At 61.8% G+C, this 27,771-nt stretch overlaps 1 protein-coding gene across 5 annotated transcripts; it reads right to left on the bottom strand.

Annotated features, from left to right (window-relative positions):
- Positions 1 to 5,468: 5,468 nt before the first annotated feature.
- JUP (junction plakoglobin) lies at positions 5,469 to 27,576 on the bottom strand. 5 transcript variants are annotated; one of them, XM_017349334.3, is made up of 15 exons: positions 27,419 to 27,576; positions 18,970 to 19,185; positions 16,473 to 16,732; positions 16,127 to 16,365; positions 14,979 to 15,180; positions 13,340 to 13,484; positions 13,146 to 13,249; positions 11,768 to 12,106; positions 10,060 to 10,215; positions 9,792 to 9,911; positions 7,593 to 7,743; positions 7,389 to 7,510; positions 6,723 to 6,762; positions 6,380 to 6,545; positions 5,469 to 6,126 (listed from the first exon to the last, which is right to left on the bottom strand). In XM_017349334.3, exons 2-14 carry the CDS (start codon positions 19,175 to 19,177, stop codon positions 6,394 to 6,396), a joined length of 2,238 nt encoding a protein of 745 aa, XP_017204823.2. In that variant the 5' UTR covers positions 19,178 to 19,185; positions 27,419 to 27,576; the 3' UTR covers positions 5,469 to 6,126; positions 6,380 to 6,393. The 5 variants fall into 5 exon arrangements, with proteins under 5 accessions (XP_017204823.2, XP_051681642.2, XP_017204822.2 ...); XM_051825682.2 differs by having other exon boundaries at positions 18,970 to 19,182; positions 27,419 to 27,554; XM_017349333.3 differs by having other exon boundaries at positions 27,399 to 27,537.
- Positions 27,577 to 27,771: the final 195 nt, after the last annotated feature.

Raw genomic sequence — 27,771 nt, 5'->3', positions numbered from 1 at the left:
GAGCTTTTGGTGTGTGTGTATGTATTGATTTTATTTACTTGAGAGGAAGGGAGACAAGGAGAGGGAAAGAGGGACAGAGATCCTGTCCACTGGCTCACTCCCCAGATGCTGAGCAGAAGCCTGGAGCAGCCACTCAATGAGTCACCTTCGAGGGTGGCGGGAACCCAAGTCCTGGAACCATCACCGCCGCCTCCCAGCATCTGCACTCGCAGGAAGCTGCGCTCAGGGCTGGAGCTGGACACCACACTCAGGCACTGACTGTGATCTGGGACACGGGAAGCCTAAGCAGCTTCTTACCCTGCAGGCCAAATGCCCACGTCCTCTGTGGCCGTGAACTCTTCCTCATGGAGACCTCAGCTGGACTGGAAGCGGCCACACAGGGGCAGGGGCAGCTGCGCACTCGCCGTGGTCCACTCACTTGAGCACCTTCCCCGCTGTGCACCGACTCCTTAGTCCCGACGGTGGGCTTTCCTGGTTGCACGGGCAGGCAAGGGTCGGTCATCCCCAGGGCCAGCCGGCCTGTGCACCCCTGCAATGCTGTCCACTTTTGCCGGAGCTCTCTGCTCACACTCAACAAAGGCTATCAGAGAGAGCCTGTGTAAGAGCTCTCAAAACCTCAGTTTTCCCTATCTGGTAAATGGGGGCAGTGAAGTACAGGTCCTGCTTAGTAGAGCCCTCATAGACGCAGGTGGGATAAGGAGGGTAAAGTTCTTCCTGGCTGCCTCTGAGCCGGTGCTCAGCTTGGGGGAGCAGGGTCACCCCTCCAGCTTCAGGAAGGCCCTGGGGCAGTCATGCAGGATTCTCAGCCCCTTCTCTCTCCAGGAGAGAAGAACCAAGAGCAGTGCCCTGGTCAAAACCTCCAGAGGCAAGGGAGGGAGGAACAGGCGGAACCCGGAGGTCTGGTCCATCCTGCTGCAGGGCAGAGGCAGGAGCAGTGAGGCAGGGCGGCCAGGAGGGGGCGTGCTAGGAGCAGGTGCTCCCCCACCCTCCAGCGCCCTGCTGAGGCCCTGGCTGGACATGAACCGCAAGCCCAGGGACCATGGGGCTCGCATCCCCGCGGGCGGCTGGCGGCTCTGCGGCTCCCACTCCAGCGCGCAAGTGCGTCCGGCCGCCCAGGTTTCTCCACGCGTGAAGGGGCGGTGGGAGGGTCAGAGCGCCAGTGTCATGGAGCTGCTTTGAGAAGGGACCAAGAGCAGAGCACGCTCACACAGCTCCACGTCCAGCGCTCTGGGAGAAGCCGCTGGAGAAGATGGACACAGTCCTGTGGGGGCTCCGCACAGCGCCGGGAACAGTCCCCCGGGGCGCAGAGCTGCGAACTGGCCTCTGTGGGGCAGAAGCACCCCGGACCCAGCCAGCTGAGTGAGGAGTCCAGGCATTCTAGGATTCTAAGGGCCCTGGGCCACACTTTGTCCCACAGGTGGTGACTTCTGGCAGAGCCTGGGCACCTTCATCCAGGCCCTCCCACCGGGCAGCCTCCAGCCTCACCGCCCAGGGACAGGGAGCCCGGCGTAGCGGTCCCCAACCTTGTGGGCAGTCCTTGGTCTGGGAAAGCCTTCGAGACTTCTGCTTGGGGCCAGCATATCAGCCCACCCAGCCACTTCGTGTCCACCCTCCCGTGCTCCCGAGGGCAGCTGGCAGGCCTTGTGCTAACCCACCCATCCCCTGGCACTGGTCCTCCTGACCCCATGGGGGCTCCCCAGGCTGGCACCGAGTTCCCAGTGCACCTGGGCTCCAGGTCTCCTGGGGAGAGGGGCTGGGGGAAGCGCTTGGGGAACAAGGATGCCGACCCCAGCTCTGGTAGTCAGAGGAGCAGCTGCTTAAGTGCCCGCTTGCCACACCCACATCCCACATAGGAGCGCCAGTTCCAGTCCTGGCTGCTCCGCTCCCAATCCCGCTCCCTATCCCGCTCCCTGCTAATGCATCCGGGAGGCAGCTGGCCTGAGTGCTTGCGTCCCTGCCACCCACGTGGGAGACCCAGAGTCTCCATTTTGGCTCAGCCCAACCTCAGCTCTTGTGGACATTTAGGGAGTGAACCAGCTCTCTCTCTCAAATAAAACCAAACCAACCCCCACCCCCACCCAGTGGCTTGCACTCCTAAGCCCTCTCCAATGTCCCTCTCCTAAGTCCAATGCACATTGCATGCTTGGGCCACATGCCCGGGCCCTCCCAGTCCAACTCGTTCTCATTCTGCAGCCTTGCTTTGTGTCATCTCCTCCTCCCCTAGGCTGGCCAGGCCGCCGCCCTGCTGCCATCTCTCACTCTCCACCCAGGACAGGCCACTGTGTCGGCTGCCCAGGAACACCAAGGCCTTCACTGGCGCCCAGCTGGCACCTCCAGCTCCCCGCCCCTGGGCAAGCGTGCTCACTCCTCTCCTCTCCTCCCTGTATTGCTTCTTGCCCGCTGCCCGCTGGGAAGAGAGGATGCTGGGCCCCTCTAGTGCCAGTGTCCTCCAGGGAGCCCAAGTGAGCCACCAGGGAGTGCGGCCAAGGCAGAGCAGCCGTGGCTCCCCGTGTTCTGTCTCTCTGGTTACCGAGTCAACGTTGTCTGACTCGGGGTGCCCACAGGAAGCACTGGGTGTGTCCGACAGGGTGTTTAGGAGAATGGTGTTTGAACCTGTGGATTTCCCTACATTGCTCTGTCCAGTGAGGGGTGGGGAGCACTTTGGAATACACTGAGGGCCTGAAAAGGGGGGAGGAGGAAGGCAGAACCCGTCCCCTTCTCTCCTGGGAGCGGGGGCTAGGGCCTCTCCACAGTCAATCCTCTCAGGAACCCTCCTTTTTGCAAGCATTTATTTCTTCCCTTGCATTTTATTTGGAAGAGAGACGAAAGGAAAGCTTCCATTCACTGGTTCACTCCCCGAAGTGGCTGCGACAGCCAGGGCTGGGCCAGGCTGAAGCCAGGAGCCAGGAGCTCCACCTGTCTCCCATGTGGATAGGAGGGACCCAAGTACTTGGCCGTCACCTGCTGCTGTCCCAGGTCATTAGCAGGGAGCTTCATAGGAAAAGGACCGGGACCTGAACGAGGCACTCAGAGGAGATGCAGGCATGCCAAGCAGTGGGTTAAGGGCTGCTCCAGTCATAACTTAATTCTGACTTATTTTGCTAACTTACTGACATCTCACTTTGTTGGATTCTGTTTCTCCTTCTAGTTCCTCACTATTTCTAGATAGCTTTTGTTCTGCACTGATTTATTTTCAAAATTTTTATTTATTTATTTGAGAGGCAGAGAGGAAAAGGCCTTCCATCGGCTGATTCACTCCCCCTGAATGCCCACAGTGGCTGAGGCTGGGCCAGGCCAAAGCTGGGAGCCAGGAACTCCATCCTGGTCTCCCACATGGATGGCAGGGGCCCAGGGTGGAGCATCAAACTCCGGCACTCAGACATGGGTGGCAGGCAAACGCCAGCCCCTGGTTCTGTATGTACCTGCTCCCCTCCCGGAATCAGCGTGGCACCTGCTGCTTTGATAGATTCGCTTCTGTCTCCGCTAATACTGCCAAGTCCAAGGTAGGAAGGTTGACTGTGGTGGGTGCCAAGGAGACCCCCCTCCCGCCTGGCAAGAAGACCAGGTGACCGGTTCCTCGCAGGAGGCTGCTGCAGCGAGTCTGCCCGCAACTCCTACACCTGCATTTCCTCTCTGGTCTGGCTGAAGCCCAGACACTCAGAGCTCTTGTGCCTCCTTCCTCCAGCCGCAAAGGAAGTGAGGTCAGTCTCCTGCTCCCAGGTGCCGCAGACCGAGGGAGGGTCTCACCAGCGTCTTCCACATCCTCTTTCTGGTTTTTTTCAAGCAGGCACGGTGCACCGCTAAGACATTCTCAACCCCAGCCAGTGTCCGGACAGGTCCGTGGGCTGGATGTCCCTTCTGAGAATCACAGCTTTCTGGGAAAGAGCTTTTTGCTGTTTCTCCTCCTTCCTGCTAGGACTCCCGCACCCTCTCATTTCATCTTCACGTCTGGGAGGCAGAGCAGGCATTTACCAGACAAGGACATGGAGGTTGAGACTGAACTGACTTCCTTGAGGTTGCAGGGCTCGGACAGCTCCTACCTGAAACCTGAACTGGCCCACTCCCTCCACGGAGACTGACTTGCCTTGAGTTGTTGCCGTTTTAAGATTTGCTTCATTTATTTATTTGAAAGGCAGAGTAACAGGGGAGAGGGAGAGATCGAGGTCTCCCACTGCTGGTTCACTCCCGAAATGCCAACAACAGCCAGGGCTGGGCCATGCTGAAGCCAGGAGCCTAGAATTCCATCCGAGGTCTCCCAGTGGGGGCCAGGGACCCAAGCACTGGAGTCGTCCTCTGCAGCCTCGCAGGTGCACTAGCAGGGAGCTAGATTGGAAGCAGAGGCAGGACTTGATCCCAGACAGGGGGTGTGGGAGTCCCAGTGGCAGCTTCACTCCCCTCGCCCCACACAGCGGTGCCAGCCCCTTGCCTTCAGTTTTCCTCTTTCACCAGGCTGCCAGGAAGCTCAGAGCCTCAGGTGCAGCTCCGTCATGCAGGGCGTTAACCCTTCCCGTCCTGGCCCTGGTGCTCCCTGCGTGTCAGAGGGCTGGGAGAGCCGGCCTTTCTTGCAAGCCACAGGAGGAAGGGAGCTGGGGCACTGCATATCTGCCAGGTGTCTTCATCAGCTTCCCCACGTCCTCTTCACTCTGCCCTGGGCAGCGGATGACCCGGATGGATGACAATGGGCTCTCTGGTTTCTGCTTGGGTGTGGCCAACAGGGGGCAGCACAGGGAGGACGGTGGGGTCTGAGCCTTCCCGTGTGGGGACGACTCCTCTGCAGAGCTCCCAGCCTGCCCGCCTGCCTGCAAGGAGCAGCCCAGCCACTGTCCTCCCCTTGCTTTCCCTGCACCTGCTCACGGCTCTGCAAACCGTGCCTTGACCAATGTCTCAAATTTCCTAGCTTTGAGTATTTCCAGTCACGGCTCTGGACACAGAGTATAGAGTGCATGGTTAAAAGGCCGCCTGCTCTGGAAACTCGGTCCTCTGTCCCCTCCCACAGCCTCAGCAGGCAGCGCTCAGGGGACCTTAGGCCACCTCCTAATCGGGTGCTCTGGCCCCAGACTGGGCAGGTGGGGCCAGCAGGGGCACAGGTGCCTCTTGTTCTCAGGTTTGCCAGGAGCACTGTGAGTGGCCATCATGTAAGCCGAGAGCCTGACTGACATGATGAGGGAGGTCAGCCGAGCACCAGCGGGGCGTGGCCAGGAAAGCAGGGGCCACAGAGCAAGTGCTTCCAGGTCAGGTCTGAGCTGGGTCCGGTGGGGTGGATGAAGCAGGCACAGCGATCGGTGCTGGCTGTCCCTGGGATGGCGGAGGACAGAGTGGGCAGTGGGGGATCAGAGGGGAAGTGGGCAGGACCCGGGGTGGGTCCACTGCAGACCCACAAGGGGCTTGGACAGCAAGCCACAGACCACGGCGGGTGGAGGGGCAGGGAGCCCCGTGCCTCCCCAACCATGCCCCTTGATGGCCCATCGTATCTGTGTTACTTTTATTTTCTTTGCTTTGGTCTATACAAAAAACCAATAACCAAAAACATAAAGCGATGATAATAAAACTCTCCACTGGGACTCCCGCAGCCCCCCCACCCATGTGCAGGGGGTGGGAGGAGCCAGAAGCAAGAAGAGAAGAGAAAGCCCCTCACTACACACCGCAGGGGGCAGCTGTGTGCGGGGGAGTGCGCAGGAGCTGTCCCCCAAGCACCCAGGGTGGGCCAGAGCTAGCCCCGCCCGCTGGAGAGGCACGGCGGGGTTCCCATGCCCCGTCTCCGTCCCCTCACCCCCGCACTTTTCATGAGAAGCTTTGGATTTCGGGATCTGGGGCCTTAGTTGCTCAGTGGGGTTCAGTGAGAAAAACCAGGCCCAGAGAAGGAACCGAAGCCCGGAGGCCGGGACTCGGGCAGCGGGAGACAGGTGGGCCAGGGGCTGCTGGGGGTACCGAGCGGGCGGCTTGCGTGTAAAGCTTCAGTGGCCAGGGCCCAGGACAGCAAAGCGAGAGGACACCATCCCAAGAAAGACCCCGCGGAGGAACTCCGGCGGCCCGGGCGCAGCAGCAAGGCGCAGCCCCGGCTCCCCGCTCAGGCACTTCTGTCTCCCCCATCGCCCGCACGGGGGCCTCTCGGATGAGGAGCCGCACCTGGGGGGAGGCAGACACAGTGGGTCAGGCAGCCTGGCAGACCTGTGCCCCCAGAAACTCGCACTACTCCCGTGTCACCTGCCCACCGCCCCCTCCCCGAGAAGGGCCTGGGGTCTCCCCTGGAACAAGAGGCTGGGAGGCATGGAACACCCCTGACCCCACTCCCATTCCCCCCACAGGAGCCAGGGTTTCAGCAAGAGGGTGGAGACGCGGCAAGGCAGGTGCCATGGTGGCCGGGAGGGCGGGGCCGTACCGGGGCGGGGGCGGCTAGGCGAGCATGTGGTCGGCGGTGGGGTAGGGAGGCCTGAGGCCATCGCTGTAGGTGTCGATGGGGTAGTCCCCGTCCATGTCCATGTGCATCTCCAGCGGGTCGAGGGGCACATCACTCGAGTACATGGGGCGGTAGGTGGCGTCCATGTCTGGGGACGAGAAGGGGGCTCCCTGTGGGGGTCTGCGGGCCACCTCCTGTGCCCCTGCCCACGGCCAGGGGCCTGACCTCACCCCAGACTCCCATGCCAGGGGATCCAGGCTGGAGCACACGTGGACTGCCACAGACACGGGCTGTCCCAGGCCCTGGGGAGGCCACTTGTACTTACCATCCGCATAGGGCTCGTTCACGGGGATCATGCTCTGCGCCTGCGCAACGAGAGGGGCGGGGCGGCGCTAAGGACTCACACCTGGGCAGCCCTCAGTTGGGGGAGGGGAGCGAGGCCCCCTTGGAGGAACACGGGATGGTGGGGGCGGAGACCTCACACCTACACAGCACCTCGGCTTTCTGCCTGCCACCCCAAACACTTGCTCTTCCTTTGGGCAGAATGAAACGGCCACTTTGGTGGGTCAAAACAGATCTGGGGGGCCGGTGGTGTGGCGCAGTGGGTTAAGCCACCGCCTGCAGCGCTTGCATCCCCTATGGGCACTGGTTCAGTCCCTGCTAACACGCCTGGGAAGGCAGTGGAGGATGGTCCAAGTGCTTGGGTTTCTGTTGGAGACCCGGATGGAGTTCCAGACTCCTGGCCACTGTGGCCACTTGGAGAGTGAACCAGTGGATGGACACTCTCCTTCTCTAACTCTGCCTTTCAAATGAATAAATAAATCTTTAAAAAAATAGTAAAGATATATATGGTTCAACCTAATTCCATGTGCTAGGAACTGCCATAAATGATCCAATTATAAAATTAACAATATGACGCTGACAGCATGCTAGGAGCCCTCAAATGTCGCCTTGCACCACCGCGCACTGCAGTTCAACGCAGGGTACTCACAGCCTCCCAGGCCGCCGGGTCGTGCTTGAAGAGCGAGTTGGTGAGCTCCACGGACACGCGCTTCCGGTAATCTGGATTCTTGTCCTCAGAGATGCGGAACAGGACAGCAGCGGCGTAGGTGGCTGAGTGGACAGGCAGGGACAGGCTGGGTCAGACTCGGGCCTCCACACAGCCCGCTCCCCCCTGCCCCGCACAGCCCCTCACCAGTGCCCTCGTTGCGGGAGTGCAGCAGCTCCATGAGCGGGGCAGAAGCGCCCTCGGCGTCAATGGCGTCGGCGGCTTCCTTGTCCTGGGCCAGCTCGCACAGCACACCTGCGGCCACACGCTGAATGTTCTCCACCGATGAGTACAGCAGCTGCAGAGAGCGCGCGGGGCGTGGTGGTGTGAGGCAGGCGGGCAGGCGGCCCGCAGGCCCGCACGGCCGGCCCTTTTCCACGTTCAGCCCAAGCTCATCCCAAAAAAGTGCGGAGAGCCCCGGAAATAAACAAACCAAAAAACCCGCCCTGGCCTCTGCTAACAGCTTGGCGCACTGCCAGGTCTGGCTCCCAGCCCAATTAGCATACAGTCGATACAATACTGAGTCCTGCTTTTTTGCATCTGACATTGTAGCATAAAGCACCTCCTCATATATTATTTAAGTTTTTCCTAGGGGGCAGGCACTGCGGAGCAGTGGTGTTAAGCCGCCACCACACCCCATATAGGAACGCTGGCTTTGAGTCCCAGCTGCTCTGCTTCCAACACAGCTCCCTGCTAATGCTCCTTGGAAAGCAGCAGAGGATGGCTCAAATGCTTGCGCCCTGGCCACTCACGTGGGAGACCCCAATGGAGTTCCTAGCTCCTGGCCCAGCCCTAGCCAGTGGAGCCATTTGGTGAATGAACCAGTGTTTAGAAGATCTATTTGTCTCTCTGTCTCCTTCTCTCTGTGTCCCTCTGCCTTTCGAATAAATAAAATCTTAAAAGACTGAAAACACTCAACTGCTCAGCATTGAAGGCAGCAGCTACAGCCCTGCCCTTGACTCTGAAAATGAATGAAAAACAAAAGCATCCCAAGGAGTACTTCCTGTGCAGCATCCGGAGGCGGCCACAGGGTAGAAGGACCACGCCCTGATCTTGCCCTGCGGTACCACGGCAGCTGCAGTCGCCACCCCTGAGTCCTGCCCATCTTTTCGATGATGGTTAAGTATTTCCCAAGAAGAGGGTCCCACGCAGACCGCTCAGGGCTGCCTGCGCGGCTTCAGCAGCATCTGGGGCCGCTGTGTCACCTCATCTCACCAGCACAGGGCACTCCCAGTTGTTTTTTCCTTTGCCAATTTGATAATGGAAAAAAAAAAAAAAATATATATATATATATATATATATAAGAGGGCGGGGCTCTCACTGGGGTGTGTTTGATTTCTTTAAGCTCCTGGGGCTGAGCCTCCCGGGGCCCGCTCGCCACCTCTGCTGTGCAGCCCGCTCACTTCCCCAGCTGGCTGTCTACTCGGTAAGCTCTTTAGGTGGCTTCCGCACCAACACCGGGTGGCTTTATGCGCATGTGTGAGTATCAAGACTTCTTTTCTCAGCCTCTTTCAGGTTCTCGCTTCCAAGATGACAGAAAACAGGCACAGCCGTGCCAGAAAGGGCCCCATTCGCTGCAGCAGCTGCACGCAATGCACGCAAGGCCATGAGGAAGGGGCACGGCGGAGCGGCCAGCGTTGTGGCACAGTGAGTTAAGCCGGCCTCCCCTATGGGCGCCGGTTCGAGTTCAGGCTGCTCCACTTCCGATCCATCTCCCTGCTGATGTGCCCGGGAGGCCCAGGTGGTCCCAGCGCCCATGAGGTCCCTGCACCCACATGGAAGGCCAGGAGGGAGTTCTGGCTTTGGCCTGGCACAGCCCTGGACATTGAGGCCATTTGGGTAGTGAACCAGCATTTCCTCATTGCTCCTCTCCTCTCTCTCTCTCTCACTGTAATTCTGCCTTAAAAATAAATAAATAAAAAACAAAACAGAGCAGAGGCCACAGCCCTCAGGGACGGGACATCGCCAAGGTGAGGACGCTCGAGGCCTCTGCGCTCCGAGCCGCAGGGCAGCGGCCTCACCACACCAGCCGCGCCATTCACAGCAAGGCGGTCAGAAGTGGATCTCACAACGCCTGCACAGACCAGCACCACCTCCTGATGTGGCCCCTGTGGGCACTGCCCCTCCACCTGTCCCCAAAGCACAGGTAAGGAGCCTGGCCTCTGGACTGAATAAAAAACGTAACGCGGAAACAAGTGCTTTTCTTTAAAAAGAGCTCTTTGTTCATTCATGAACTCTTCCGGTCTGGGCTGGCTGCCTTCCTCCAATTGCTCAAAACACGTCTTTAGGCCCAGCACCAGGCCCCTCCAAACCCATGACTCTACCGTCCACCTGCCCCAGGCTCACCTGCACAAACAGGGGGATGGTGTTGAGTCGGAAGATCTCCATGCGGTTCATGGGGTCCCGGGCAAGGATGTGCAGGGCTCCCGTGCAGCCCTCCACGATCTCCTCCATCCTCACGCCGTCCTGTGCAACAGGGGCCATGGGGCACGGGGCACGGGGACAGGTGGCCCTGGCCCATGGCCAGGATACCCGACAGACTTCAGCTGTTTTCCACACACCCACACACGTGTGCACACAGGGGACACCCAGACCCCAGGCAGGGCTCACTTACCGTGTAGGGCTGCTGTGTGCCGGCAGCCACATGGCGCTGGGCATCCTGGTGGGCCTTGACCAGCAGCTGGACAAGGCGGGGAATGACGGCAGCCTCCTGCAGCGGGGCATGGTTGGCTGGGCACAGCGCCAGGTTCCTGATCAGCCCGATGGTTGCCTGGGAGGGAAGGGGCGGCCGTCAGGGGCATTTCCTGGGCATCTGGAGGTGCCCAGTTTACAGCTGCAGGGGTCTCCTCCCTGCCCAGCACCCTCTCTGTCCCCAGCCCAGGCACAGACAGGCTGGAAGACCCCAGGACCTGGCCGGAGGCCCTTCCTCAGTAGGACTCACGGGGCCTCATGCCTCACTCTCATAGCCTCTGCTCAAAGGATACCCCATTGCAGAACATTCTGTCAGTCCCTCTTACCCCACCCACAGACACCATGGCCTCTCTCTTTCTCACAGTGCCCAGACCCTGATCCAGCTATGGCTGGCCCCAGAGCCTCCTGCCAAGGGACCCCAACACGGTAACCAATGCCCAGCAGGGCAGCTGGGGAAGAGGCCCAGCGACCCTGACTTCCAGGAGCCACTCCGGCCTCCACAGCCCCTCAGGGTCTGGCAAAGCCACCTGTTCCCTCACTCGACCCTCAGAACAAGCAAGCAGCAGGCAGAGCTGACGGGTGCAGGGCAGGCAGGAGCGCTGGCGGGTGCCCTGCTGGAGCGTCCTGGCCCTGTGCAGCAGGCACCGCGTGCCAGGGCGGGGACAGGCCCTGCCATCGTTTTCTGACTTCGGGTTATTTTACCCAATGTACATAATCACTCAAGTCAGCCTTCTCTGTCCTGGGAGCCCCAGTCTGGGGCAGCCTCCTCGCTCTGGCACTGGTGTCACCCTGCCTCCTGTTTCTACCCAGAGCTGCAAACATCAACCTTCCCCAGTGACTCTGTCCGAGCCTGCCCACTGCCTGGCCACCCTCACTCACCTCCCTGCTCAACAGGGACTGAGCCGCGTCTCTCCCCACCAGGCAGCTCCGGAGAAGGCCCCAGCCCCCACCCAAACAGTGTCTCCCAGAATCCTCTCTGCCCCTTTTCAGTTCCCCTCCTGAGTATTAGCAATGCCCCGGCCGGCAAGCATGCTTCCCAACATCTTCGCATCTCAGTGAGGCCAAGGGACCAGATTCTGGGTGGACGGGAGTGACGCAGCCCATGCTCTGGCGGCCAGGGGCCCTCCCCACTGCCTCAGTGCCCTAGCACACCTGTGAGTATGATGCTGTCTGACTGACCCTCCCCAAGAGGGTCACCCTCCCACCTGTACCCTCTGGCCACGCTTGGAGGGTGGCAGAATGTTCTGGAATGGGGTATCCTTTTATCCTTTTTAGGGACTGCTAGGGTTAGACATGAGGATCCCATGGGCTCCACAGAATAAGGAACACAGGCTCCGTGGGCCAGCAGCAAAACTGCGGATGCTCAGGCCTGCCGTGGGCTGCCCCACAGTCTCCCGAGCTGGCCCAGGGTTTCTCCTGTGTGAGTGGAGATGCTCCGATCTGGGCATGGCAGTGCTATGGGGTAGGAAGAAGCTGAGTCACCACAGCAGAGCAGAGCCACTGTCCACGTGTGAGCTGCTGTGTCCAGGGCCACACTGTGCCAGCAGCTCTGCCCCGGCCCCTCCAGGGCCTGCCCGCCCGGCCCACCGGGTAGCAGCAGACAGCGGCGGCTAGGGGTCAGGGGCCAGCACCTTGACCAGCGGCCACTGGTTGGGCTGGTTGAGCAGCTTGACGATGGCCGGGATGCCGTAGTTGAGGCGCACGGAGTTCTGGGCCATCTCGGCCTCGGGGTGGCGGCTGGTGAGGTGGCGCAGGGCGCAGACGGCCGGCTCGGTGATGTCGTCCTTGTCGCCGGCACGCAGGATGGCGTGGATGAGCGCCTCCACGCCGCTGTTCTGCGTCACCAGCGTCTTGTTCTTGCTGTTGTTGCAGGTCAGGTTGGAGAGCGTGCCCGTGGCACAGGTGAGCACGTTGACGTCGTCCACACTCAGCTGGTTGACCAAGATCTTCAGCACACTCTCCAGGCCCTCCTGGGTGCGGGCAGAAAGGGTGGTGAGCAGGCTGCCCGCTCGGGTGTTTTCCCCACCAAAGCCCTGCCCTGGGTATGCCTGGAACTTTACACCCCGATGACCTGCGGACAGCCTGTGCGAGGCCACTACCAGCCCTGGGAGCCAGTGAGGCCACAGGGCTCAGAGTTTGGGGAGGGGGGTGGCTTGCAGATCACAGCTAGGCTGGGCCTGAACCTATACCTGTCACTAAGCATCACTCCACCAGGCCTCCTTCCCATAGGACCCCCAGCCAAATCTGCTTCCAGGACAGTGCCCTGACCCAGGGGCCTACTTCCCCCAGGGCCAGCCTTGTGGTAGGACAGACAGGGCTGGTTTCCAGTCCCTGCTGTCACTGCCGCTCTTGGGAGTGGCGGTCCCACTGGGAGGCGGGACCAGAGAGCTTGTCCCGAAGCCGCATTTTCCCCGGGGTGCAGCAGGTGAAGCTGCCCTTGGGATGCCGCCATTCCTCATCAGAGTGCCGGCTTGGGCCTAGGCTGCTCTGTGCTTCTAACTCAGCTCCCTGCTAACGCGCCCAGGAGGCAGCACACGACGTCCCAGGTACTTGAGCCCCTGCCGCCCACGTGGGAGACCCGGATGGAGTTCCTGGCTCCTGGCTCCTGGCCTTGAGCTGGCCTAGTCTCGGCTGTTGTGTGCATGTGAGGAATATAACAGCGATGGAAAATCTCTCTCAGTCTTACTGCCTTTCAAGTAAGTAAATAAGTCTGGTGATGATGATGATGAGGAGGAGGAGGAGGAGGAGGAGGAGGGGGAGGATGTTGTTTTCAGCCCCTGGGACCCACGCTGCCCAGGTGAGAACCAGTCCTTTGCCTCTGCCCAAACCCTAGCTTAAAGCCTTCAACCCCACCCCCTTCCTCCCCGAGTCACTAAAGGGATGAGGGTCTTCAGGGCATCTGTAGCCTCAACCTCAATCAGGAGAAGCCTCCGCCCTCCCCTGGCACCTAAGGTCTGAGGCTGGAGCTGGCGGCTAAGAGGGGGCCCCGCGCCTGGACGCCTGCCTCACCTGCTTGGTGGCCACGTCTGAGAGGTTGCGCAGGGTCCACAGGCAGTTCTGCACCAGGCGGGGGCTGCTGCTGGTCAGGTGCTTGCCCAGGGCCTGCATCCCACCTGGGGTGGGGGGACAGCGGTGTCATCAGCCGCGGGGTGGGGGGCAGGGCTGGGAGAGCCCCCTCCCCCCAGCCCCGGCCACACACTCACCAGCCTCCACAATGGCAGGCTTGTTGCTGGGACACACGGACAGCACCTTGAGCACGCGGCTGGTGGTCCAGAGCAGCTTCTCGTAGCTATAGTTGCGCATGATCTGCACAAGGGCCTGGGGGCCCCCGTTGGCCAGGATGATCAGCTGTGAGAGGAAGAGGGAGGATGAGTGTGAGGCAACGAGGAAGGAGAAGGGGCCGGAGGTGCCACAGCTGTCCTTACCAAGCTGCAGCGAAAACCCAAGCAGCTGGAGGGAAAGAGGGGTAACACCCAAGGCTGGCGAGGATGTGGCGGAACGGGGCTCACACCCATGGCCACTGAGGGTACTGGAACAGGTCCAGTCCTGCAAAGCAGCCATCTGGCCTTCTGGGTACAGAAGTGTTAAAAACCTTCAGTGCCACGGACGAAAACTCCTTCTACTCTCTGGGGAAGGCTGACTGCACGGAGATATTCATTACAGCGTTGTTTACAAAGCTGGGACTCCAGGAGCACTGCCCGTGTCCTCCCTCAGCACGAAGCCCAGGGCCTCCACTTAATGACAAGCTGGCTGACATGACTGCCGTTGGTTGTGAGGACCAGAGAGAAAGAGAGGTAAAAAAGGCTTTAAAAGCACCAAGCAGATGGGGCCCGCACCGTGGTGCAGCCAGGAAACCTGCTGCCTGCGACACCGGCATCCCACATGAGCTCCAGGTCAGATCCTGGCTGCTCCCCTCCTCATCCAGCTCCCTGCTAACGCACCTGGGAAAGCAGCAGCAGATGGCCCAAGTGCTTGGCCCTCCGAACTCATGTAAAAGACCCAGATGGAGCTCCTGGCTCCTGGCTTTGGTCTAGCCCTGACCACTGTGGCCACACAGGGAGTAAATCAGCAGATGGAAGATCTCTGTGTCTCTCCCTCTGTCTCTGTAATTCTACCTTTCAAATATATAAAGAGGGGCCAGCGCTGTGGCGTAGTGGGTAAAGCCTCTGCCTGCAGTGCTGGCATCCCACATGGGTGCCAGTTCGAGTCTCAGCTGCTCCTCTTCCAATCCCGCTCTCTGCTATGGCCTGGGAGGGCAGTGGAGGATGGCGCAAGTCCTTGGGCCCCTGCACCCACGTGGGAGACGGGGAGGAAGCTCCTGGCTCCTGGCTTTGGATTGGCGCAGCTCCGGCCGTTGCGGCCAACTGGGGAGTGAGCCAGCAGGTGGAAGACCTCTCTCTCGCTCTCTCTCCTTCTCTCTCTGTGTAACTCTGACTTTCAAATATATAAAATCTTTAAATATATATATAAATACCCTTTTAAAAAAGTCATAATTTTGACCAATTCTGACACAGCGCGTTTTTCTGCATGTGCTCCTCCACTTCACACCAAAGCAGTCATCGGGGCTGGGAAGCTTTTTCCTGCCAACGGCCATTTGGAGATTTACGACGTCATCCGCGGGCCATACAAAATGATCAACTTAAAAATTAACCTGCTGTGGAGCTACTGAATCTCTAGTCCCGCCCGCGATTGCCTTGGCAGGGCCAGAGCCAACGACCCTGGCGGCCTCCGACAGCCCGCGGGCCGGACGTCCCCCGGCCCCGGAGGGAGGGGAGGGCAGCCCGGGCCGTGGCAGCAGGAAAGTGATCCGAGGGTGGGCCGCAGGCCACAGGGGAGGCGCACCTTGCTCTCCTGGTTGCCATAGGCCAGGAGCTGCAGGCAGTCGGTGGTGATGGCCAGGAACTTGGGGTTGTTCTTGTTGAGCAGGGGAACCATCTTCTGCAGCCCGTCCGCCAGGCGCACCGCCATCTTGGCGCCCTCTTGGTACAGCAGCAGGTTGTGCAGGGTGGTGATGGCGTAGAACAGGACCGACTCCACGGGGGAGCTGCAGGGTGGGGGGAGGGGAGCAGGAGACAGATCCTGGGGGCTGGAATGAGTTCCGCCTCCCCGGGGAGCGCTGTGTCCACACCGACCCTGACTTCGTGCAAATGGCCCTTTGCCTGTCGTTCCCTGCCCTGCGCTTCTGCACGCAGCACCTCTCCTGCCCCAGCGGACGGCGGCTCCTGCTCCTCAGCTCCCAGCCTGGCGCTCAGCACACAGGAGGCCCCCTCAACGTCGTTCCTGATTGAGTAACTACTGTGTGGAAGGCCACAGGGTAGGCAGGCCCTGAGCGGGGTTCAGCAGGGAACAGAATCAACGTCTCTACCTTTGGGGCCCTCCTGGCCTGGCACAGAGGGATAAAGAAGCAGGCCAGGAAAATGAGTACCAGGCCAGGAAAGAGAAGGGCTGCAGGACAGGTGCTGTGGTGCAGAAGGTTAAGCTGCTGCTTCGGACACCAGCGTCCCATATTAGAGTGTCGGTTTGAGTCCCCCAGCTCTGCTTCCAACCCCAGCGTCCTGCTAATGCACACCCTGGAAGGCAGCAGGTGGAGGCTGAAGTACTTGTCCCTGCTGCCCACACGGGAGACCGGGATGGAGTTCTGGGCTCCCAACTTCGGCCTGGCCCAACTCTGGCTGTTGTGGGCATTTGGGGAGAGAACCAGCAGATGGAAAAGCTCATTCTCTCTGTTGCTTTGCACATGCTGCTCTTCGTCCCTGGAATCCTCTCCCCCTTGACCTTCACGGGCCAAACTCTATTCACCTGTCAACTCAGGCTGCTAGAGTGACTCCACCTCCCAGCTGCCTCAGCAGGCACCTACGTGGTATTCTCAGCACCAGCCCGCAGTTCACCTGCCTGTGAGGCCAAGCCAGGCCACCTTCTGCACCCGGCACGTAGCCTGCTTAGAGAAGCCGTGAGCAAGGGGGCGGAGCCCGGGGCGGGGCGCTGGGTACCTGAGCATGCGCACCAGGGCAGGGATGCCGCCCGACTTGAAGATGGCGAGCAGCCCCTCGCGGTGGTGGGAGAGGTTGTGCAGGATGCTGGTGGTGCAGCGCGCCGTGTCCAGGTCACTGGTGTTCTGCATGGTGCGCACCACGGCCGCCACCAGCTGGGGCGAGCCCATGAGGGCCCGGCGCGACGCCTCCTTCTTCGACAGCTGGTTCACAATCATGGCCGCCTTGGTCACCACCACCTGGAGGGCGGGAGGCTATGAGCAGATGGGCCAGAGACCCTTCCCGGAAGCTCAGAGGGACGCATGTCAGACCCCCCCCTCCCTGGAGACACCCCACCCCCACCGACCGGGTCCTCATCGTTGAGCAGTTTGGTGAGCTCCGGCAGGGCCCGGGTGGCCAATTCAGCGTCGTCCTGGTAGTTGATAAGGTGCACGATGGCCGACTTGAGCAGCTGGGATGGCTCAGCCAGCCGCTGCAGGTTGGTGGTCTGGCCCTCCACCTGCGTGGCCAGCAGCAGCGAGCTGTCCTCAGCGGTCACTCCGGGACACATGGCCTCCCGCACCCGCTTGGCTCTGGCTGTGGTGGACATCTGGTACTCCAGGTCACCTGGGGGCCAACAGGGCAGGAGCTGAGCTGCAGGAGGCAAGGAACTGGGGCCGAAGAGCATCGGGGCATAGTGCAGGCCACGCAGACAGCACCTACCCGCCACCCTGCCCTGACCAAGCCCCAGCACCCACTCGCGGTTCTACCTCTGCTGGTGCCAGTCAGCTCAGTTACCTGTTCTGTCACATGGGACCCCACCTGCTGGGCCCATCCCAGTATTTTTTTTTTCTTTTTTAAGATTTATTTATTTATTTGAAAGGCAGAGTGAGGCAGAGGCAGAGTCAGAGAGGGAGCTCTTCCATCTTTTGGTTCACTCCCCAAATGGCCACAATGGCCGGAGCTGAGCTGATTTGAAGCCAGGAGCCAGGAGCTTCTTCCAGGTCTCCCACGTGGATGGAGGGGCCCAGACACTTGGGCCATCTTCTGCTTTCCCAGGCACATTAGCAGGGAGCTAGATCGCAAGTGGAGCAGCCAGGACTCGAACCGGTGTCCATATGAGATGCTGGCACTGCAGCCAGCGGCTTTACCGTCTGTGCAACAGCACCGGCCCCAGAATTCTAACAATTCAATGAGATCCTGTCAGCCATAACTGTCAGCCCTCCAGATCCAGGAATCCAGCCAACCACAGGTCAAAAGCATTTGAAAAAGAATCGTGTCTGTCCTGAACGTGGACTTTTTTTTTGTTCCTTGTCATGATTCTCTGCACAGCACGGGGCAGAGCCATCTAGCGGGGACTTAAGGTGCAGGGGAGGGTGTGCAGAGCTTACGTACAAATACTGTGCGAGGCTCTGCATGGGACTTGCGCACTGGCCGACTTTGGTATCCACGAGGGTCCTGGGCCAGCCGCCCTTTGATATGAGGCACGTCTGTACCGTTCGTCTTCCCACTTCACAGATGGGAAAACAGCACAGAGAGGCAGCAAGGCCTGACAGGGAGCACAAGGCCCTACCTCCCTCTGCCCCCTTAACCACCAGCGCTGTGGTGCAGCGGGTTAACACCCTGGCCTGAAGCACTGGCATACCATTTGGGCATCAGTTCTAGTCCCAGCTGCTCCTCTTCTGATCCAGCTCTCTGCTATGGCCTGGGAAAGCAGTAGAAGATGGCCCAAGTCCTTGGGCCCCTGCACCCGTATGGGAGACCCGAAAGAAGCTCCTGGCTCCTGGCTTTGGATCGGCTCAGCTCCAGCCGCTGCAGCCATTTGGCGAGTGAAACAGCAGATGGAAGACCTCTCTCTGTCTCTACTTTCTCTGTAACTCTTTCAAATAAATAAAATAAATCTTAAAAAAACAAACAAACAAACAAAACACCAGGCAGGGGAAGGGATGAGACAGTCCAGGTTGCTTTTCGACCCTGAAACTTCGACCTTGTACTTCTAATTACACCCTCATCACTCCTGATGGCAGCGAGGCTCCCACCAGGCAGCCGGGGGCCCCCGAGAGCCACCGGCGGCACTCAGCAGCGGGCAGAGGGAGCCAGGGTGCTGGGAGGGCCCAGGAGTCCCACAGAAGTGCCCAGTGCACCCGGGGAGGGAGGCCGGGGCTCTGCACTGATTCGCTGGGAAGGAGGCGCCGTCTCCCCAGCTTTCCCGCTGGGCTGCTCTGCTGTCCGCTGCCAACACAGGGCCTGGGGCTGCTGAGCCCAGCGGCCTCTGCCTGTGGTCAGGATGCAGCCAGCCACGGACCCCACGGTCCTGAATGGTGGGTGACAGTCCCTGTGCCCAGCGACTCCTCTCCCCCAGGGGAGCCTGACCATGCCCCTGGCCATGGGGCAGGTGGGCTCTGCCCGTCGGTCTCCTTCCCTCAACAGGAGTCCCAGCCCTAGGGACCAACTGCGCTGCCTCCACCAGACTAAGGGCTCCCCAGAGCTGCAGCCCTGCCTCTCCCATCAAACCCAGGGCTCCTGGAGCAACAGGAAGTATCTCCCCTCCTCCATCCACGGGCTCCCAGAGGGCAGTGGGCGTGCCTCCCATCATGCCCTGAGGTTCAAAGAGGGTGAGGACTGAGCCTCCTCCTTCAGACTGGTGACCTTCCGAGGGCAGGGCTCAGAAAAGAGTGTGTGTGTTTCTCCCAGATGGGGCGCCCTTAGTGTGCCTCCTCCCTCTGACTAGGTGGGCCCCTATGAGCAGGAGCTGTACCTCCACGCCCAGACTACACAGGTGCCCAGAGAGGAGCCCCCTCCAACCTCCCTCTGTTGACTCGGCCCGCCCACCAGGGCCCGTGCCAGCCCCCAGAGCTCCCGACCTTGGCTCTGGGGCCCAGCCTGGGTGTAGGTGGTTGACTTCTTGACGGTGTACTGGCGCCCGCAGGCCTCCTCCTCCTCCATGATGCCCTTGCTGCTGACGGAGGGCACGCAGGTGTTGGCGCCCGAGTGGATGCCCGAGTCGTAGGTGTAGGTCTGCTGCCACTCGGTCACCTTGATCGGCTGCTCCATCAGGTTCATCACCTCCATGGTGGCTGCTGGGGCACAGATGAGGGCAGCCCGTGAGCTGGCCACCCAGCCCGTCTCCCCTCACCCCCACCATAGCCCCAGGGCTCTGGTGGGTCACAGGATGAGGCAGTGGGGAGAAGGGGGCAGAGAGCAACAGGGCACAGAGGGGCTTGCTGTGAGGAGACGCCTGGGGGACCTGTCGCGTGTGTGCCCCTGGCTTGCATCTCTGACCTCCAGCCCCGGGTGGGTGAACCAGGGAGTGGGCAGTACGGGGCCAGGCACTGGCCAAGCCTGGACTCCCTCACTTCGCTGCCCCAACCCACCCTCCTGGGAGCAGAAGGCACTCGGGCCTCCCCGGCTCCTCGTTTGGGCTCCCTGGGAAAGGCTGCGGAGGAGGCAAGGAGCGCACCCAGCACCCAGCACCCAGCACCCAGGCGCTGGAAGGAACACTGGGTGGGGCAGGAAGCAGTCAGACAGGTTTCTCCCGGGCGCCCCAGGCTCTCTCAGAGATTCCTGGATGTCACTTTCCTGCAGGTGGGGCAGGATCACGAGTGGTCCCAGCACCCCAGCCCCTGGGAGCTTCTCCCAGCACTGAGTGCCACAGACTGAGCCACCGACCCGACCCGACCACCGGGCAATTCTCAGCGCAGCCTCAGTGTCCCCCTCTGTGAAATGGGTCACACCGCCTCCTGGCACACAGGAGGGTGCTCAGGCCGTCACTCTCACCACCAGGAGCCCGGCCCTCCCTCAAAGACTCGGGGTCCCTTGAGGTTAATGAAGGCCAGGCCCTGCTGGGTGGCATGGAGGCAAACCTCCCACCGTCTTGGGAAGTGACCTGCCGAGGTCAGTGGCTGGGGGAAGGCACGAGAAGCTGGGACCCTGTGAGGATCTGCTCAGAGTCGGGCCCCCTGTGAATGTCACCATCCTCACAAGCCATTCTCAAAACACCATTCACAGATGTGGAAACTGAGGCTTGAAATGGCAGGGCCAGGCCCAGCCACAGGCTGAGTGGCCTTTGCACATTCCAGGGTGGTCTGCAGAGCAGGCAGACCCCAGGCTGGCCCACCCAGCAATGCTTGTCCACTGTGACAGGGAGACCACAGGGGGACAGGGCGAGGACAGGGGTGGGACGGGGAGGCTAGCGCAACCCGGCCGCACCCAGGAACAAAGAGCACAGGGGACAGGTCCTCCCAGTGACCGTCCCAGCGCCGCCCTCAAGGAGGACGACAAATGGCCCTCCAGGTCTGGCTGCCTTTTATGGCCACACGCACCCCTCCCCTGCTGGGAACACACCTGCAACAGGCAGAGGCAGGAGCCCCACCAGCCCCCAGCTGCCTCCTCCCCCCCCCCGCCCCCCTGAGTGACTCAGAGTTTCGGGCTGAAAACAGAAGCAGGCCCAGTGCACCATACGGCAGGCTTGGGCTGCCAGCTGCGTGCAGCTGCTGAGCCACTCCCCGAGCTCGGCTGTTCCACGAGGAGCCCTGACCGCCCCCCAACCACCGCCGCCGCCGCCAACAGCCCATCCTGGGCAGCAGACAAGGTCAAAGGCAGGAAATTGGGGGCTCCTCCTGCCTTCCCATCCTGCCCAGGGCCGGGTGGATCCCAGGAGAGCGCGGAGGGCCTGGGAGGGGGGAGCTGTCACAGAAGCCACCCCAGGGCAGGCGGAAGGCAGCAAACTGGACAGCCTGGCTCTGCAGAAGGGAGGGGAAACCGGAGCAGTAAACACAGCGGGTTAACCCTCGCTGCGCTGCCGTCTGCTCCGCTTGGGCCTCTCCGGCCCCAGTGACAAGCACCCCGTCCTCACCAGACAGCACCTAACTCCGGGGCTTCTCAGCCGGGCCACGGAGAAGAGGGCTCACCCCACACCACGGGGACCAGCCCCAGCCCGGAAGGGACTCCCATGGCCAAGGCTGCCCACCATGAAGCCCCTCAGGCCCAGCAGCCAGGGGCCGCTGAGGTCTGGACAGCTGCCCCTGGTAAGAGGCAGAGGAGCAGTCGGAGGTCAGAGGTCAGAGGTCAGCACGGGTGAGCGCGGGGTCCGCCTGCCTTCATGGGCAAACGCAGAGCTGTGCCCGCGGTCTTTTTCCGATCTCCAGTTTCCACATGAGGAAAGCGAGGCTCCACACGGAGAAAAGGGGGCGCTCAGCTCCAATCCGGGGGCCTCACCATGGGACCAGCCCTCCGGCCAGAAGGCCCGGGGGCCGCAGAGGCCAGGGTGCCTACGAGGAAGAGCTCCTGGCCGTGAATTAAGAGCCCAGGTTCTGGTCCCTGCCCCACCACCGTAGTGCTGGGCGTCCCCGGTCAGCTTCTTTCCCTCGCTGGGCTTCATCTACAGGAAGGCTGGCTGGAGAGTTCCGAACGCACATGGGTGCCTAAGATTCCAGGAATAAGGAAGGAACCAGGATGCCCAGGACAGACAAAAGAAGGCAGGGGGCGGGCAAGGCCAGGACCGGAAGGCAGTTCGGAGGGGACACACGGCCCAAGTCTTCTGGAGGAGAGGGTCATGGGACAGCTGCACCTGCAGCAGGATGACTGCAAGGCAGACTTCAGGTAGGACTGTCAGTCAACCAGTCCCACCTTCTGCCTCACCTACTCCCAGAGAACCGGGAAAATCCTCCCACAAGAAACAGCAGTGCTGCTTTTACAAGGTCCAGGCCACACCCAGTCTGGTCTCATCCCTCTCCACCCTGGGCCTGGAGTCAGACCTTCCGCGACACCCCAGCAAGGGCTGGGGCGGAATGGGGTGGGAGAGACAGACAGGGGCCTTGCCCATGCATCCGGGCACGGGCGGGCGCAGATTCTGAGCTGAATGGGGGGCCTTTGTTTAGCAGGGAGCTCTATTGTTGGCAGCCTAGAGGAAGGAGGCTTCTCAGAGATCGCGGGTGGAGTGGGGCAGCACAAGGACAGGAGGAGAGATGCCCGGCCCAGGCCCGGGCCCCAGGGAAGGTCTGCGGGAGTGCGTGGAAGCTCAAGGGGGGCTCCCGCCCTGTGCTCCCGCTTCCTCCACCCTAGCCGGCCCTGGCAGAACACGGCCCAGGCCCGATGTTAAAAATAAACCCACGGGAGCCCCATCAGGCTCCCGCCCCCACCCGCACCTGGCAGGACCGTCAGTGTCGGCACAGCTGGTCTGGGCGGCAGGGCAGCAGGTGTCCATGGGACACCGGGATCGAGGGCGCCCAAGAGGCTGGGCCGGAACCTCCGGCCAGGGCTCCCCAGGGGTTCCTAGGCCCAGAGGCCAGTGGCCTGTGCAGAGCCAGATCCAGGCTCAGACAGAAGGGAGCCAGGAGCTGGGGAGCCTGTGCAGGAGAGCTTGTGGTTCGGGCGTGGGAAGGGGGCTCCATCCCGTCCCCCATTCATGGGCTGTGATCGCTCGGCCCTGTCACTCTTTTCCTCAGGCCTCGCTTTGCTCATCGGTGAAATGGAGCTCCAGCTCCTCACACCACTACAGGACTGGACCCTGGAAGGCTCCAGCAAGCATGCAGATGCAGAAGGTCGTGCCAGGCCCAGCGACACCCCCCCAAGCCTGTCCTACCTCTTGGGAGATGCCGGGGGGGGGGGGGTGCTGCCTGCAGCCCAGGCCAGGACCCTGGGGAGGAGACGCGGGACAGGCTGAGGAAGAGGGGTCAAGTTCAGATCCAGGGGAGGAGGGAGAACAGCTTCCCCCAGCACAGCTTCCCCCCCTCCCCGCCCCCACCGGGGGCTCCAGCAGCACGGGCTGGTCACTCCCAGAGGGCAGTGGCAGAAGCGGGACAGAGTGGGACAGAGCTACAGTGGCCAGGGCTGGGGACAGGAGACGACAGAGAAGCTTCCGGAGGAAAACCCTGGCTTCCAGACTGGAGGGACGCCCAGGCTGTCCCTGAGGCTGGGGGGGGGGGTGGGGGGGGTGGGACGGGGAGGCCCAGGCCTGCGACCCAGCTGCTGTTTGTTTTCCTCCTTCTGGGCCCCTTCCCAAAGCAAACAAACCAGGGTGGGAAAATGAAGGGGATTCGCGGGAGAAGGAAGCGGCTGAGGCCAAGTGGCTCGACCCGGGAACCCCTGGGCTCCCCTGGCGAGGGCTCCCGGAGGTGACCCCTTGCAGGCAGCGTCCCAAAGCAGCAGGTGAACCCACACCAGGACTCCAACACTTCCAAGGGCGGTCAGCGCACAGGTCTCCTCCCAGTGGTGGAGCCGGGGCAGGAGCTCTGGCCCCAGCTGCCGTCCACTCCCGAGGGTGTGATTCTGCAGGGACCGTAGCCTGACCCTCTCCTGTTCCTGTTCGCTACACTTCCTTGAGCGGCACACACTGGAGAAAGCCAGGACTGGGACAAAGGTTTGGCTAAAACGTGTTCTGGTGGACAGAGCATGACCTCATCAAGACGGAAGCCAAGGCACAAAAGGACGATAAGAAAGCGGAGGAGACCTCGCAGGGGCTGCCGACGGGGCTGGATTCTGGATTTTTCTCTTTCCCTCGTCAACTTTTTTTTAACACCCCAACTTTTTCGCAATCACCCCCAAAGGAGCTTGCTGACTACCCAGCCCCTGTCCCCGACACGGCCCCGCTCCCTGCCACCTGCTGCCTCCACCCCGTCCACCGCTGGAATATGGGGCAATCGGGTCCCTAGACCTCAGCCAGATCCAACCTCGGCCAGATCCAACCCGGGTCCCAGCAGAGGCCTCAGGCTGTTGCGTGCAGGAACAAATTCCAGGGACCTGCCCCCGCCAGCTCGGGGGGGTTGGGGGGGAGCAGCCCGTGCCCTCACTATCGTGTCCCTCCTCTCCCCTCCATGCAGACCCCAGCAGCCCCCTCCCCTCCCCGCTCCAGGCAGGAGGGTCCTCCTCAGAGAAGACACAACACTGGGCCCCCACCTTAAGGGACAGGAAGCTGCCACTCCTTCTACGTGGCACCAGTCTCGGCTCCCTTGCCACCCACTCTCTCGAGTCAGCCAGGACCCACGGGAACCTCTTCCCTCAGTCCCCTCCAGTCCCCTCTGCCTTCTGTGCAGGAGCAGCAATCCCCATGCCTGGGGTCCGCTGGGCCCTGGAGGGGTGTGGAGGCTGCTGGGGCTAGGCTACAGAACCCACCTCCACGCCCCCTCCGGAGCCGGGTGTCAGATGCGCAGATGGCAGCAGCAGTGCCAGACCCAGGCAAGCCTGGGAGGACAAGGGGACGCCAACTCCTCACCCCAGGGCCAAGAGGGGCTCAGGCTGACAGGGGGCACCCATGGCGCTGCCGCCCCCAGTGAAGGAAGAACCCCTGCCCAACCACCTTCCACCTGCCCCTCGGGGCTCCCAGGCTTCCGACACAGGCCAGCCAGCGCCCCACCAAAGCAGGCTGATGGGGACATGAGGCAGCTCTCTGAACCCCGGCTCTCCTCTCTGCACTCCCCAGGGAGCAGCCCCCTCATTTTCTTGGCACAGCCCCAGCACCTGCAAAGCAGGCAACTCCTACTTCCCACCCAGCTCCAGCCCCCTCTGCCCCTTGCCCTCTTCTCCCTGCCCTGTCCCGCCCCTGGCCTTGGGGGAGCTGCCCCCTCCTCCAAGAACTAAGAACCCAAGTCAAGAGGGCGGGCAGCTAAGACGTGAGTCACCCCACCGGACAAACCTGCCTCCACCCACACACACCTCACTGGGCCTTCTGAATGCTCTTCTCGGTCAGGCAGAGGCTCTCCAAAGGGGACAGCAGAAAAAAATCATTCCAGAGCTGCGGGGTGAGCTCTGGGCTTGGAGCCCCAGGACCCAAGTGTAGGCGCTGGCTTCGTAGGGGTCTCACTGTGCGACCTTGGGCAAGTGCTTTAACCGCCCTGTTTCCATCTCCTCTGTGGATAGCAGACAACAACAGCTGCTTGGGAGGAGAGCCGGACAGATGAGGTGGGGACAGTCACGGAGGCTGTGTGCGGACCCCCCCAGGTCTCCCCTTGATCTTAGGTGAGCACCCATCAAGCCCTTGCTGGGGAGCTGGGAAGATTCTTCCCATTTTGCCAATGGAATACTGAGGCTCAAAGAGGTGAAGGGCTTTGACCACGCAACACAGAGCTGCGATGGAAATCAGTGCCTCTCCCCCGGCCCTTCTAGAAGCCCACCGGCCACCAGACCCAGCACACTCCAAGGCAACTGCTGCCCACGGGACCCACCCGTGGGCGTCCAGGAAAGGTGGCAGGCTGCTAGCCCTCGCCTGACCTACTGGGCTCCTACATGCTGCATTCTCCCAGCTCAGCCCTGGCAGCCCAAACAGAGGTTCCACAGGGAATGGGGAGGAGCTGGGGGGGGGGGGGGCTCCTGTCACCCAAGATGGGGTTTGGTCTGGCCAGAAATGACTAATCGGGTCCTACCTCCCCCCCACCCCGCCCCAGACTGCCCAGCCAGGAGCCAGTTTTCACCAGGCACCTCCTAGCAATACTTCCTTGCTATTATCTTTTCATCACAGCCACAAACCAGATTAGCTAAACTAATCATTTAGCCAACGTAATTACAATGCCTTCCCCTCCTCCACCTTAGCGCAGAGAGGAGGGAAAACAGGCAATTTGGGCCCCAACTCCATGGCTTCCTAGAGGTGCGCCGGCACACACCACACAGCAGAACAGGGCTTCGGTCCCCTCCTCAGGCTCCCTCACCCCAAGGAGCAGCCAGATTCTGCCCTGGACACACCAGGGAGGTGGGTCTGGCCTCCCCTCCCCCTCAGGAGGCTGGGCTCCAAATCCCCCAAAAAAGACCACACTTGAATTCTTAAAAACCAGGGAAGACAGCCTGGTAGAGATCCCATGCCGGGCAGGAGGAGCGCTCGGGAAATTGGGGGGGGCAGGTCGGGTGGGGCCCCAAGGCATGTGTGAGGGAGCCTAGCATTGAAGCAAAGCACCCCAGAAAGCCTTGCTCCCGCCTCCCCCTCCCCCACCAAACTCTCCCGGGAAAGGGGGTGGGGAGGCGAGGGTCTGCAGAAGCTCCAAAAACTGGGAAATCAAAGGGAGAGCCAGTCCGGGCCTCAGCTCCCGCCAGGGAAGTCGCACAGGACTCGGTAGAGGAGGGGAAACAGACAAGAATCACCACTCCCCCACCTTCCGCAGTTTGGCCCAGTCCTGCCCCACCCCCATTCCTGGGGAGGGGGCAGAGCTTGGGAGAGAGCCACCAGCGCAGGCCTCATCCGAGGGGGTGTGGTGGTCCCCGGAGGCAGGAAGAGAAGGAAGAAGCTGCTTCCCTTCTCAGCCCACCCCCCACCCCGGCCCCCACCTCGGGCCCCAGGGGCCCAGCAAACAGGATGGGGGTGGGGGCGGGGGAGGCAGGTCAGGGCGCAGGCACTGGGCCGGCGCGGGGAGGGCGCCCTGCCCCAAGGAAGCAGGAAAGCCCCCAGAGAAAGCAACCGCGAACACTTCCTCCAGGAAAGTTTGTTCGGGTGATTTTTCAACAGGAAGGTAGAGAAAGGTAGCTCCGTTCCCACATCGACACTGTGGGAGCCACAGCGACAGAGAGCCGGGCCAGGTGACCCCGAAGCCCTTACCTAGGCACAGACCCCTACCCGCAAGCCCCAGTCCGAGCCACAGGCGCCGGACACCCACTGAGCACTGACCAGGGCTCTGCCCCAGCCCCACGGCCACCCCATCCCACTTCCGCTGGAAGAGCCCCAACCCAGCGCGAACTGGAGCGGAGGGGGGCGCCGCAGGTACTGCGCCGACGGAGCTCCGCGAGCTGCCAGGCAGGGCCTGCGGCTCCGAGCGCTCACCTGCTGGGCAGGTGGGGCTCGCGTCTCTGGGAAAATGCCTGCTTGGCCCCCACAGTTGGGCAAGCCGGGCGCAGACAATAGGGCCCCACCCAGGCCTGGGGGAATAGGGAGGGAGTGAGGGAAGGCGAGGATGACGCGTGGGTGGGGTGAGGGTGGCCCCAAAGAGACCAGTGGCAGCAAGTTTACTAAACCGTAAATTCCCAATAGCAGAGTGAGCCCTAGGACGCGGGCGGAGCAGGTCAAAGTCTCCCCAGCCAGCCCAGGGCGAGTCAGGGACGCGGCATCGAGCTAGCTCCGCGGACTCCGGGGGAGGCGCGACCCTAGAGGCACCTGTCCCGGCCCCTCCCAGCCCTTCTCGGGTCTCGGGCTCATCGAGGCCCGAGGTGCGCTTGGCCCCCACCGCGCGTCCCCTGAGTCGCCGTGCCCAGGACCGCAGCGCGCCCCCTGCCGCCGGTGCAGGGTGGCGCTCCCTGGCACCGGCCCTCACCTGCCCGGAACGGCTGGGACTGGTCTCTCGACCGCTCGCCGCCCCTTTCCTCTCCCCAACGATACCTGGCCCCGATCGTCCGCACCTGCGTGTGGAGCCTGGCCGGGCTGGGTCGGGGTCGGGCCGGGGTGGAAGCCGGCGTGGGCAGCAAACTGAGCTCGGCGCGCTCGGGCGGCGGCTGCTCCGGACTCTGGCCAAGGCAGCAACTCAGTAACCGAACAAAAGGCGAAGGGACCTGACAGCCAAGCCACGCCTCTCGCCCCCTCGAAGCTCCACCCCCTAGGGAGACGCCCACCCGCTGCTGCGAGCTCACTGGTTGCGGCGCCTGACTGTCCCAGAGAGGGGCGGAGCCTCGCGCCCAGTCCTCTTCCACGGCCGCCTCTGTTTATCCGATCGCCATTGGCCCAAGGGACTGCCAGTTGGCTCTAGGGATGGGCC

This window comes from Oryctolagus cuniculus, chromosome 17 (genome assembly GCF_964237555.1).
Source record: "Oryctolagus cuniculus chromosome 17, mOryCun1.1, whole genome shotgun sequence".
Lineage (NCBI taxonomy): Eukaryota > Metazoa > Chordata > Mammalia > Lagomorpha > Leporidae > Oryctolagus > Oryctolagus cuniculus.
This window is presented reverse-complemented; position numbering and strand designations above follow the sequence as displayed.

What these genes read in the sequence shown, in the direction of transcription:
- JUP (XM_017349334.3), bottom strand. Translation starts at nt 19,177, where the DNA reads ATGGAGGTGATGAACCTGATGGAGCAGCCGATCAAGGTGACCGAGTGG. An exon ending in GCCTGCCATTGTGGAGGCTG is followed by an intron (nt 13,250 to 13,339) that starts GTGAGTGTGTGG and finishes CCCCCACCCCAG; the next exon opens with GTGGGATGCAGGCCCTGGGC. An exon ending in GAACGAGCCCTATGCGGATG is followed by an intron (nt 6,546 to 6,722) that starts GTAAGTACAAGT and finishes TCTCGTCCCCAG; the next exon opens with ACATGGACGCCACCTACCGC.